The following is a 12,754-nucleotide window of genomic DNA, read 5'->3' on the forward strand; positions in this document are numbered from 1 at the left end:
AACTACTCACATTTCAAATCCTTCAGAGTTATATAAGAAATAGAAAATATCAATACTAAAAGGGACTATAAAGTCAAAAGGTGTGGGGCTTTTTGTTGTTGTTGTTATTTTAAAGCCTTGATTGAGCTTATGTGAGCTCAGGTCCATCTTATCTCTCTGCCTAACCCCATGACCCATGGCAGATGTGTTTGTATCAACAGATATAACAGAAGACTCACTGGGAAAAGATGGAAGAGTATTCACTGCTGAGGTCCTACTGTGTTATCTGCAAATGTTATCTCACTGAGCCCTCACAAGTCACCAGCAACCACACACACAAACACACATCATTACACCAAACTGGCCTCACATTTTTTGGGAAAGTGCTATTTGAGATGATGAAATGGAGAATTCTATTAACATAATAATGAGGTTTTTTGGTAACTATTCTGACAAAGCATTCTATAACATCTTCATGGATAAGCTAACCTCTTGAACTATCAGCCCCATTAACAAACTAGCAAAGCATGATGGTAGGAGGTAGTTTAGCAGTTCACACAGCAATGCTTCAGAGTTTGGGTTCATTAGGATCTTAACATGAGAAGGTCACAATCGCTGGACAAAAGGCTAATAAAGCTTAGGTGTCATTTTCAGAAGTGATATAGACTAAATAAAATTCCTTCAGGCTCTAATTTACTCTTTGACTTGACAAACATAGTCCCTACTGAATACTATGCCATGCTGTAATAAGCATCTTTACTCTCATGTCATTACCACCTTAGCCTGGTGAGATCCCATCCTAGAAGACTGGGTTCAGTTTTAGGTTTCATATTTCCAGAGGTATGGTGACAAAGTAGAATGTGTCCTCACTAGGGCAACAACCAAAACACTGAGGTGTCATAAAGGAAACTTTAAATAATCATTGGTGATGAAAATGAAGAGGAAATCGAGGGAGATGAGTTTTACTATCCGGACACAGACACAGACATCTGAGAAAGGCATCCAGATCCGCCCTACTGCAGGGTATGGGTAGTAACACAACAGGCCAGAACAGGACCTGATCAGAACTGGAGTTCAGGGGAGTAAGGACGACTTAGCAGAGACTTCAGTTTGAGTCACACTGTGTATAAGTGGGTGAGTGTGTGTGTGTGTGTGTACGTGCAGTTGGCAGGGGAATAGACAAGGTCTAACCCTGGATATCTAATATTGGGCAAATCACTTCAAGCCTTTGAGTCACAAGTTCCTAAGCTATGGAAATGGGAGTTGGATTAGCTGAGCTCTAACTTGCCTTTCAGATCTGATACTCTTTGATGTTAATATTGAATTTTATAAATGTGAAAAAAGAAAAGCAAAATTTGAGAAAAATTAAAAGAAAAATTAATATGCTTTTACTTCAACCAGTGCAAATAACATATGATTTTTCTTTTTTTTTCTTTTCTTTTTTTTTTTTTTTTATTTTTGACAGGCAGAGTGGACAGTGAGAGAGAGAGACAGAGAGAAAGGTCTTCCTTTTGCCGTTGGTTCACCCTCCAATGGCCGCCGCGGTAGCGCGCTGCGGCCGGCGCACCGCGCTGTTCCGATGGCAGGAGCCAGGGGCTTATCCTGGTCTCCCATGGGGTGCAGAGCCCAAGGACTTGGGCCATCCTCCACTGCACTCCCTGGCCACAGCAGAGAGCTGGCCTGGAAGAGGGGCAACCGGGACAGGATCGGTGCCCCTACCGGGACGAGAACCCGGTGTGCCGGCGCCGCAAGGCGGAGGATTAGCCTGTTGAGCCACGGCGCCGGCCAACATATGATTTTTCTTAAAAAAGCAGCTTGACTTCTAGAAATTTCAGAGAACCATGCTGGTAATTTCTGACCAGCTATACGTTTATTTAACATGAAATGAAATGAATGACATTTGAAATTTTTTTTAACCACTACTTAATCACTTAGCAAATACCTTTTGAGGGTGTAGTGTGACGATTTGGTGTACTGAGTATCTCCCTTTTCTGCTGGCTCTTGTTAACTGGAGTCTTTGGCTCTGGATAAGCAAAGCACTCTTCATTCTTCACAGCAGACTTAGGAGTATATACATTCTCTTTGTTCTTTAATTTATTTGCAGATTCTCTGCATAATACTGGAGTTAATGATTTAGATTCCAGACCATTTGATTCTGTCCAATGCTTGGTAAACTGGAAAAGAAAAAGCCACTGGATAAAGCACACTGAAGACAAAAGTCAATTTCTTTACAACATGCCCTAATCATTTGCAAATTACCTTGCACTATTTTTATTAAAATGAAATACTAACAAAAGGATTTTATTGGCAATACCAAGATATTTAAAAATGTATATTCAGTTCTCCTAAGTACATGCAGATCATTTTAGTCTGCTCTATTGGCAGGCAATTTACAACATGTTTCAGGCTGAGTGTTCAAACATACCCAGAATTCTAAGGCAATACTCAGAGTAGTCACAAATAAATCCCTAAGAAATGCTTCTTATATCTGGATTGCCACGGTTTGCCTCTAATATGCACCAAAAAATAAAAATCACCTAGTCAGTCAGCAGAAAACAACTCGCTAAAGTAACAGAAACACCGGATAAAAATATTATTTAATCCTCTCAAATTTGTGGTTGCAATTGCAAAAGAGTAAGGAAAATTCCAAGGTCAAACTAAAAACTAGGGCGCAAATCCAAAGATATAACGAAGGCTGAAACTATCTGCTGCTCTACGGGCAACCACTTACTGTCTCTGATGACCTACAGCCTGGGTTTATACAGTCATGGAAGCTTAGGCTTATGCAAGATGGTAAGTTAGATCCAAAGCTCCCATGTAAAGCCAGGAGGGGCTATAATTAAAATATAAAGATGTATTAAATATAAATCTGCTCTTCAAAGGGAATCTATCTTGGCCTAGGAAGGAGGAAAAAATGTCCCTTAATAATCTGTAAGCAGGAGTGGGCATTTGGTGAAGCAGTTAAGACGCCACCAGGGACACCCACATCCCATTATCAGAATGCCTGGCTTCAAGTCATGGCTCTGATACTAACTCCAGCTCCTGCTAATGGGCACCCTGGGAGGCAGCTGTGAGGGCTCAAGTAGTGGGTCCCTGCTACCCACACAGAAGACCCAGACTGAGCTCCTGGCTCCTGGTTTCAGCCTGGCTCAGCCCTGCCTATTGCAAGCATTTGAGGAATGAACCAGTAAATGAGAGATCGTGTTGGGGTTTCAAATAAATAAGAATTAAAATAATAATAATTTATAAGTTACCACAGGACTATCTTCACATGCCTACATGGTCCTAGAAACCTCAAGCCTAAATTTTATTTAACTTAATTCTTTGCGGGGAAAGAGAGGCCAGTGCTGTGGCGGAGTAGGTTAAGCCTCCGCCTGTAGCACCAGCATCCCATATGGGCAACAGCCGCTCCACTTCCAATGCAGCTCCCTGCTAATTCACCTGGGAAAGCAACAGAAGATGGCCCAAGTCCTTGGGCCCCTGCACCTACATGGGAGACCAGGAAGAAGCTCCTGGCTCCTTGGTTTCCATCTGGTCCAGCTCTAGCCGTTGAGGCCATCTGGAGAGTGAACAAGTAGACGGAAGAGATCTCCCTCTGTAACTCTGCCTCTCACATAAATAAATAAATCTTTAAAAAAAAATCTTAGTATATAAACAAACACAATTCTTATATGAAGAAAAGTTTCATTCCAATCCACCTCAAGTCCACAACTCTTAACCCAAGCATCAAAGATTTCCCAGAGTTCAAAGAAAAATGAGCCTATCAAAAAATAAAATACAAAGGATACAAACACAGTAAGCAGAAGTCAGCAGAAAAAAATAAGCAACAGAAGCAGACCATAAAGATATCAGATATCAAAATGATCAAATATAGAACATAAATATATTTATATATTTAAAAACTGAAAATAAAATCATGAGAAGAGAACAAGAGACTACCCAAAATGGTCAAACAGATTTTTAGAAAGAATAATGGGCAGGCATTGTCACACAATGGGCCAAGCCACTGGTTGGGACACCTGCATCCCATATCAGAGTACTGAAGTGACACCTTGACAGTAGGGACTTCATTTTAAAGCATCCGAAACTCCATCTTGAGAAAGCATCCCCCAACACAAGACTATGGTCTGAAACTAATTATGGTCTAAAACTTAGACAATAACGGCACACTGCATCCTACTTGGCAGAACATAGAAACACCCTAGCATGATCATTTAAGCTTAAAACAGGCTGCACTTAGAGTAATGTTAGAGTGTAATACGTCTATTGTCAAGATTGTAATTGATCTTGGTTTTGGATGGGCCTTAGGTTAGCTTGACCTAGTAACCATGTATTTCCCCTGAACCTAGCAATTAAGTATTCTCCCTCCCCTCCTTGTGGTTTTTGCCTTTATAAACTCTGTTGCTTTGAGCTTTGGTGTCGAGAGTTCTTCAGGGCATGAGCCCGCTCTCCACTGGCGGCAATAATGGACCATCAGATTTTATCAATGTGTGCTGCTCCTGTTACACTCGCTCAGGCACAGCAGTATCAGTTCAAGTCTCAGCTCCTCTGCTTCCAATCCAGCTCCCTGCTAATAAGAAGGAAGAGGACAATGGCCCAAGTACTTGGGTTCCTGCTTCGACCTGGCACAACCCTGGCTATTGCAGGCATTCGCTTCCAACACTGGCTGCTCTGCTTCCGATCCAGCTTGCTGCTGATGTGCCTGGGAAAGCAGCAGATGATGGCCCCAGTGCCTGGGCTTCTGACACCCATGCAGGAGACCCAGATGGCTCCTGGGTTTGGCCTGGTTTAGCCCTGGCTAGTGCAGCCAGCCATTTGGGGAGTGAATCAACAAATGGAAGATCTCTCTCCACCACTCCCCCTCTCTCCATAACTCTGCCTTTCAAATAAATAAATCTAAAATATAATAACAATAATAATGGCCAAAAACTTCTCATTTTTTCTCAATTTTATTTTATTTGAAAGAGTTATATATACAGAGAGAAAGAAAGAACTTCCATCTGCTGGAAAAAAGGTGGCAAAGGTAAGGGCTGGGCAAGGCCAAAGCCAGGAACTAGGAGCTTCCTCTCTGTGTCCCATGTGGGTACAGGGTCCCAAGCACTTGGGCCACTCTCTGCTGCTTTCCCAAGGTGCCCATTCAGGATGTTGGCATTGCAGGTGGTGGCTTAACCTGCTACGTCACAGCGCCAGATCCCAAAACTTCCCATGTTTGAATTTAAAAAATCAATACTAATCTACATATCCATGGAGCTCAACAAACACCAAGTAGGATAAACAGATTATCAAAAGGAGAGAAAAACTGATGGGTTGCTCCTAGAGTTTGAGGGGAGTTGCCCACAAAGGACCATGAGGGAATTTTGGTCAACAGAGCTGTTCTGTTTGGTGGTAGATACATGCAGTTGTCAAAACACACAGAGTTGCATACTAGAAAGCATGAATTTAATAAACCACATGTAAATTTTACCTCATTTTTAATAAAAGAGGTGATGAGGAAAAGGAGTAATAAAACGCTCTAAAATGAAATCTTGGCTTTCTTCAACTTGGAAATAACTGAATTCCATTTCATTCATACTCTAATAATCTCTCATTATGTTTTCAATAGTTTAGGAATTCACCTAAATTTGTAAGCACACACTTCATTTTGTTTGTCTAGATATTTTTATAATTGACACATATATTCTCCTTTAAATAACAATAAATATTATCAACCTGTGATGTTTGAGGAGTTGCCACACCTGTTGATGAACCGTCTTCACACCATCCACAGTCAATCAATCCAGCCACATAATTTTCATCGCTTACAGTCATATCCTCCAGACTCAAATTCTTTGACTATTAAATGGAAAGAGAAAAATTTAGGAATAATAATCTACACATTTTAAAAACAGTATATTCCAAGCACAGGTCAAAGCCCTAGAAGCCCAAAAAAATGAGACACACTATTGAAGGAGCTCATCACCCATTGTGGAAAACAGGAAGTCAAAGTATTTTAGCTCAAATTATTAGACAGGAGAATCTCTGACTATCAGACAATACATCTTTGAACATTCTCACATGTATGGCATACTAGTCATCTTATTATTCTCATACAATTACTACAATACCAGATAACTCCTTTGCAAATTTACAAATAAAAAGCTCTGACAAAGCAGATGATGAAGATTAAATGTCTCTGAAATACAGGTTTCTTAGTTTTAAGAACACACAGAGTAGTTAATAATTTCTACCAGGAATAAATTAGCTGTGTGAAAGATCTCCCAGGCACAGGACACCTGGGATCCTGTGTTAACACCACCACCAGAGTAATTTATTTTCCTTTATTCTCCTACATTCATAAACTACGGGTATGTTAGATATACCCAGAAGTCTAAGACTGTGGGAATTAGATTTTTTTTTTTTTTTTTTTTTTTTGCAATTTCTTCCTCCTTCCTTTTCCTTCAACTTGTTAACCTGGCCAGGCAATTGTACTTGATTTTTTCATATCTCATCCTTCTTTTCCAGACCTACTGCTACCATCCTAGTTCAAGGACAATTAGTTTTATAACTGAACTATTCAAACAATTGGTCTCTGCCACCAATCTTTCTACCTTCTCTACCAGGGTGACAGAGTTCCCCAGGACTGCTATTACAGTTGTCTCTCTCTTGCTCTGTAAACAGCGATTCCCCATTACCTGCTGCACAAAGTCTAAAACTCTAACATGGCATTCCAAAGTTCTCTGTAATCTAGCTCTTACCTTCCTTTTTAGTTCATTTGTTCTCTCTCCTGCTCTCATCTCTTCCCGACTTGAACTCTTCATTTTAAGTCAAGCAAAATCAGGTGCCAGAGTTTTGCTAATTCCACTCCCCTTGCCCTGAGCACTTCTTTTTTTTCTTTTCTTTTCTTTTCTTTTTTTTTTTTTTTTTTTTTTTTTTTTTTTACAGGCAAAGTTAGACAGTGAGATGGAGAGAGACAGAGAAAAGGTCTTCCTTTTCTGTTGGTTCACCTCCCAAATGGCCGCTGCGGCGGCATGCTGTGGCCAGCATGCTGCACCGAGCCGAAGCCAGGAGCCAGGTGCTTCCTCCTGATCCCCAATGCAGGTGCAGGGCCTAAGGACTTGGGCCATCCTCCACTGCACTCCCGGGCCACAGCAGAGAGCTGGACTGGAAGAGGGGCAACCGGGACAGAATCTGGCGCCCCAACCGGGACTAGAACCCAGAGTGCCGGCGCTGCAGGCGGAGGATTAGCCAAGTGAGCCACGGTGCCGGCCTTCTTTTTCATTTTTCTAAACTTGACTGTCGGTCCACTTTGGATTATGCTCATCCTCTAAAGCCCCTCTAGCACACCTCTAACCATTACCTGGCACCCATCGTCTACTATGAAGTAGTGTTATCTATCAATCAATTGATTCATATGTCTCGCAGAGCTGATCCAAGAGCCTAGCAGAGGGCATGAGTATTCTAATGAAGTTGACAATACTACAGTTTTTTGAGATTCTTGGATGAGACTGTACAGTTGTTTCACTGAAAGTGCCACCCACTGATGCTAGCTCAGGATTATTTACTTTCTTATAAACAACAATTCAGAGAAAAAGAGTGATTCTAGCAAGGGGAGAATGCTACAAGGGAACTTCAAAATGTTTATGGAACAAAAGAATTAAAAATAAGGGGCTGGCGCTGTGGTGCAGTGGGCTAAGCCTCTGCCTTGGGCACTGGAATCCCATATGGACGGCAGTTCATTTTCCAGCTGCTCTTCTTCAGATCCAGCTCTCTGCTGTGGCCTGGGAAAGCAGTAGAAGATGGCCCAAGTGCCTGGGCCCCAACACCCACATGGGAGACCCAGAAGAAGCTCCAGGTTCCTGGCTTTGGATTGGCTCAGCTCCAACTGTTGTGGACATCTGGGGGGTGAACCAGCAGATGGAAGACCTCTATTTCTGTCTCTCCCTTTCTCTGCCTATAACTCTACCTCTCAAACAAATAAAATCTTTTTTTAAAAAAAAAAGTAATGAACATTTTCCATGAACATTTTTTAAACATGCATTTGGTATTTTTTTGTTTGTCTTTTAAAGATGTATTTATTTACTTAAAAGGCAGAGTTACAGAGAGGCAGAGGCAGGGGAAGAGAGAGAGGGAGGGAGAGAGAGAGGGAGGGAGGGAGAGGGGGAGGAAGAGAGGGGAAGGGGGAAAGGGAAGGGGAAGGAGGAGAGAGGGAGAGGGAGTCTTCCATCCACTGGGTCACACCCCAGATGGCTGCAATGGCCAGAGATGCACCGACCCAAAGCCAGGAGCCAGGAGCCTCTTCCAGGCCTCCCACATGGGTGCAGGGTCCCAAGGACTTGGGCCATCTTCTACTGCTTTCCCAGGTCATAGCAGAGAGCTGGATCAGAAGTGAAACAGCCAGGACTCAAACCGGCACCCATATGGGATGCCAGCACGGCAGACAGCAGCTTTACCCGCTACGCCACAGTGATGGCCCCCACATGTATTTTTTTGAGAGTGACATAAGGAGAGACAGATCTTCCATCTGCTGGTTCATTCCCCAAATTCCCACAACAGCTGAAGCTGGACCAGGCCAAAGTCAGAAACCAGGAACTCCATCTGGGTCTCCCACATGGCTGGCAGGGACTCAGGTACTGAGCCATCATCTGTTGCCTCCCAGGCACATTAGTAGGAAGCTGCCTCAGAAGCAGAACACCTGGGACTTGAACCAAGCACTCAGATATGGATATGAGCATCTCAAGCAGCAACTCACTGGGCCAGAACACCTACCACATCCAGGAACTTTTTGAGGATCCTCCCCCACTGCCATATGAAGAGACTATGTGTTGTTTCAAGTCTCAACGATTTGCCCAAGATCAGAAAAGAACCCCAAATTTTAATCCTATTTCATTTCTTGTCATTAAAATGTCTATCTGCTATAAAAATAATTACCCAAATAACTAAATTATTAGGTAAGGCTCATTACATGGGAGATAGAAGGTAAGAGTAAATATCTTCCCAAATATTTTATACTCAGATACTTCAAAAATCATATGAGCAGTTCAACTGAGGGCATGCCAATTCAGATGTAAGAAAATCTAATGGAATAGAAAAATGTCTCAGACCTCTTAACTGAGGTGTTATAAATTTAAAACTTAAGGTAAAATGATTATGCTAAGTATAGTGGTATCTGTTACCTTTCTGAAATGACCTTGGTAAGTAGCAAAGATCATGCTTTTGTGTCCTTTTGGACCCAAATGTACATTTGAATCTGAAAGAGTAAAGGGTTTGGCCAAGATGAGAGTCAAGTAGATTCATGGAGCCCATGGGCTTGGAGGATCTGCCTAGGCATGGGGTGGGTATTCACCAGCCCAGTATGACTCAATTTCAGAAGTAAGACCGCACTGACTTTAGTTCTGCTTCCTTCTAGTGCAGACCTTGGGAGGCAAAAGGTAATGACTCAAGTAGTTAAGTTTCTGTCACCCACATGGAAGACTTGGATGATGCTCCCAGCTTTGGCCTGACTCAGTCCTGGTTACTGTGGCATTTAGGTAGTAAACCAGCTCTCTCTCTCAATATCTGTGTGTGTGTGTCTCTTGTCTGTCTCTACCTTTTAACAAACTAAATAAATGAATAAATAAAAAATTTGGAATATTTAAATCATAAAATGTCTTGGAAATATTTAATTCATAAAATGTCTTGTCTCCCACTCTGTGACAACAGGAAGTTAAGATTTAAATCATAAAACGTCTTGGTCTTATCTCTCATTTCTTAACAACAGGAAGTTAAGATTTCCAGGGTACATTAGTCCTGCGCAGGGCGAGCACATGACAAGACCAGGTGTTCACACAAAGCTTCTAACATTTACCTTTGGGGTAGCACTGGCAGATGCACATGAGAAAGCTGGAAGCCTTAAACGAACCGGCTTTCCTCGTGCCTTCTTGGCCAGAAGCAGAAGATAAGTAGCTGTGAGATGATCATATTGCCACTGGAAGAAAAGAAAATCAAGTGTTTATAAGACTAAAATTATTTGTTGAAATAATGTTCTCTTTAAAATTAACATTTTTTCAATGTAATAAACATTCAGAATTTGAAAAGTCAATAGTTTTACAAAGGTATGAGTGAAATGAAAAATAGCAATCCCCTGTGCCATGCCACCACAGACAATTCCCACTCCTTAGGAAGAGCTACTTTGAACTATTTCTTCTGCTATTAATTCCATATCTCTCAACTCATTGCTTATATAGATTTATATTTTTTCTACCTTTAGATATAATATATAGATTGTCTAGACTGGAAAAGAAGAATTTAGCTCTAATACAACTCCCTCCCTTCTCCACACACGACTCCTCCCTGGATCCCCTTACTGTAAAGTCTGCTCCTTATTATAACACTCAAAAACAATTCCTACAGAGAAGATTAGCATGGCCCCTGTGCAAGGATAACATGCAAATTCATGAAGCATGCCATATTGAAAAAGAAAAAAGAAAAGAATTCTTCAGGGTGGGTGTTTGGCTTAGTTGTTTAGTTTGCCAGTTGTTTAGTTTGCCAGTTGTTTAGTTTGTCCTACCCTGGAGTGCCTGATTTGTTGTCCACCTCTGGCTCCTGCTCTAGCTTCCTGCTAATTCAGACCCTTGGAGTCAGTGTTGAAGAAACCAGGTTCCTGCCACCCACATGGGAGATCTGGATTGAGTTCTGGGCTTCTGGTTTGTCCTTCTCCTCTGCACAACCCCAAGTGTTGCAGGCATTTGGGGAGTGAAATAATGCATGGAAAATTTTTCTTTCTGTCTCTCCCTCTATCTCTCAAAATAAAAAAAAATCTTTATATCCCCTCCTCACTGAACAGAACTGTACCTGTAGCAAAGCTTTTCTTAATAAAATAAAAATCTGATTAAGGCTTCTATTTGGCAAGTTAGAGAATAGAAAATAAAAATACAAATCAGAGGTGATAAGAGACAGTACTGGACCAGAAGCAAAGCTAAGTGCAATCCTCAGCCATCATATCAAATTGCACTCAAAGGTAACTGTGAATGCCTCTATCTCTAGGAAAACACAGGTATGATCTGGAAATCGAGCACCTCAAAGAACTAAAATGACCCGGCACCAGATTTCATGGTATCTGGTTCCTAAGTTTAGGGGCGATGCTACAGGGTTCCTTTTAGTCAAAAAGAAAGCTGCTTTGCTCTCACCTTATTTCTATAGCAGAGTCATAGTTCTATGTCAGAGAACTTTAAAGTGGTCAAAATTAGAATTTCAGTTTTCTGAGGACTAATTTGTTCTATTTCTTATTTATTTGTTCACTATGATTTTCTCTTATCAATGTTTTTTTTTTTTTTTTTTTTTTGGACAGGCAGAGTGGATAGTGAGAGAGAGAGAGACAGAGAGAAAGGTCTTCCTTTTTGCCGTTGGTTCACCCTCCAATGGCCGCTGCGGCCGGCGCATCTCGCTGATCCGAAGCCAGGAGCCAAGCGCTTCTCCCGGTCTCCCATGCGGGTGCAGGGCCCAAGCACTTGGGCCATCCTCCACTGCACTCCCAGGCCATAGCAGAGAGCTGGCCTGGAAGAGGGGCAACTGGGACAGAATCCGGTGCCCCGACCGGGACTAGAAATCGGTGTGCCAGCGCCGCAAGGTGGAGGATTAGCCTATTGAGCCACGGCGCCGGCCATCTTTTTAAAGAGGAAATCTAGTAGGCATCAGAAAAGAATTGAGTGGAAACCATACATACATGTAAAATGAGCACAGTATTTATACTCATGACAAAATCACAGATTTCAAAAATGCTGTATTAGTTTTAATGTACTGATAAAGCACAGTAAACAAAAATATTACTGTCAAACTCATGTTCTGTTTCTTACCAATGAAATTAAATTCTCCATTGTTTGCCTGTTGTTTTTGTGATGTACAGAAAGTTCTGTCACACAGTCATCATCAAGGTGAATGAACTACAAAAAAGAGTTTTATAAACTTTATTTATGAAAAAAATCACAAATCCATGCATGGTCTTTAACTTTTAAAATAGCAAAATTATAAAGTCAAACACCAAAATGTAAAAACAGTATGAGCTTGTCAACACCCCTCATAATATCTGAAGATGTAAGTAGAAGACAACAGCATTTGAGGATGAGCTCTTCCCATCCCCACCATTCTCTAACTGACTGTTAAGAATTTGCTGTAGAGTCCAGAGACCATATTCATAATGCCCCTTCCCTATCCCAAGACCTGCACTGGCATTTTCATCAAGGAGCAGCCACCCAGGCATCTCAAGTCAGAGACTGGTAAGAGTGGCTGAGACGCATAGCATCCTGATCTCAGGTTATGTTTCAGTTCAGCACAATTCAAGTAGCCCTTAGAATGGTGCCATAGATGCTGCCTAATCATTAGTATGCTGACGGTAGTAGCAGAGCACAATGTATTTTTTTAAAGGTTGATCGATTTATTTGAAAGGCAGAGTGACGGGGGGGGGGGGGAGAGAAAATGAGAGAGACATGCCATCCACTTTGTCATTCCTAAAATGCCCACAACACCTGTAGCTGGACCAGGCCAAGGTCAGGAGACAGGAACTCCATCCTGGCTCCGACGTGGCTGGCAGGAAACTAAGTACCTCGGCCATCATCTGCTGTCTTCCCAGGTGCATTAGTAGAAGCAAGAGCAGAAGTAGAGGAGCCAGGATTCAAACTGGCACTCCAAAATGGGATGCTGGCATTCCAAGCAGCAGATTAACAAATGCAACCCCCTCAAAGCACAATTTTAAGGAATGAGAGTATCTATACAAATTTCATTTTGATTAAAAATAAAACCTGCAGGCATTCATGATGGGACC

The 12,754-nt window shown here is 41.8% G+C and overlaps 1 protein-coding gene and 1 non-coding gene across 6 annotated transcripts in view; one reads left to right on the forward strand and one right to left on the reverse strand.

Annotated features, from left to right (window-relative positions):
- The window catches only part of MELK (maternal embryonic leucine zipper kinase), an 83,835-nt gene that overhangs the window by 14,569 nt on the left and 56,512 nt on the right, over window positions 1-12,754 (reverse strand). For 4 of the 5 annotated variants that reach the window (XM_062207947.1, XM_062207943.1, XM_062207945.1 and 1 more), the window contains 4 exons: window positions 11,790-11,876; window positions 9,803-9,922; window positions 5,689-5,811; window positions 1,922-2,153 (listed from right to left, as the gene is read on the reverse strand). In XM_062207947.1, the coding sequence (XP_062063931.1) occupies window positions 1,922-2,153; window positions 5,689-5,811; window positions 9,803-9,922; window positions 11,790-11,876 (562 nt within the window). The remainder of the gene's footprint in view (window positions 1-1,921; window positions 2,154-5,688; window positions 5,812-9,802; window positions 9,923-11,789; window positions 11,877-12,754) is intronic. The other variant, XM_062207944.1, reaches the window with a different exon arrangement.
- On the forward strand, window positions 10,304-10,410 carry LOC133772087 (U6 spliceosomal RNA). The gene has a single exon (XR_009867714.1). It is a non-coding gene; the product is annotated as a U6 spliceosomal RNA (small nuclear RNA).

Source organism: Lepus europaeus, chromosome 12 (genome assembly GCF_033115175.1).
Source record: "Lepus europaeus isolate LE1 chromosome 12, mLepTim1.pri, whole genome shotgun sequence".
Taxonomy (NCBI): domain Eukaryota; kingdom Metazoa; phylum Chordata; class Mammalia; order Lagomorpha; family Leporidae; genus Lepus; species Lepus europaeus.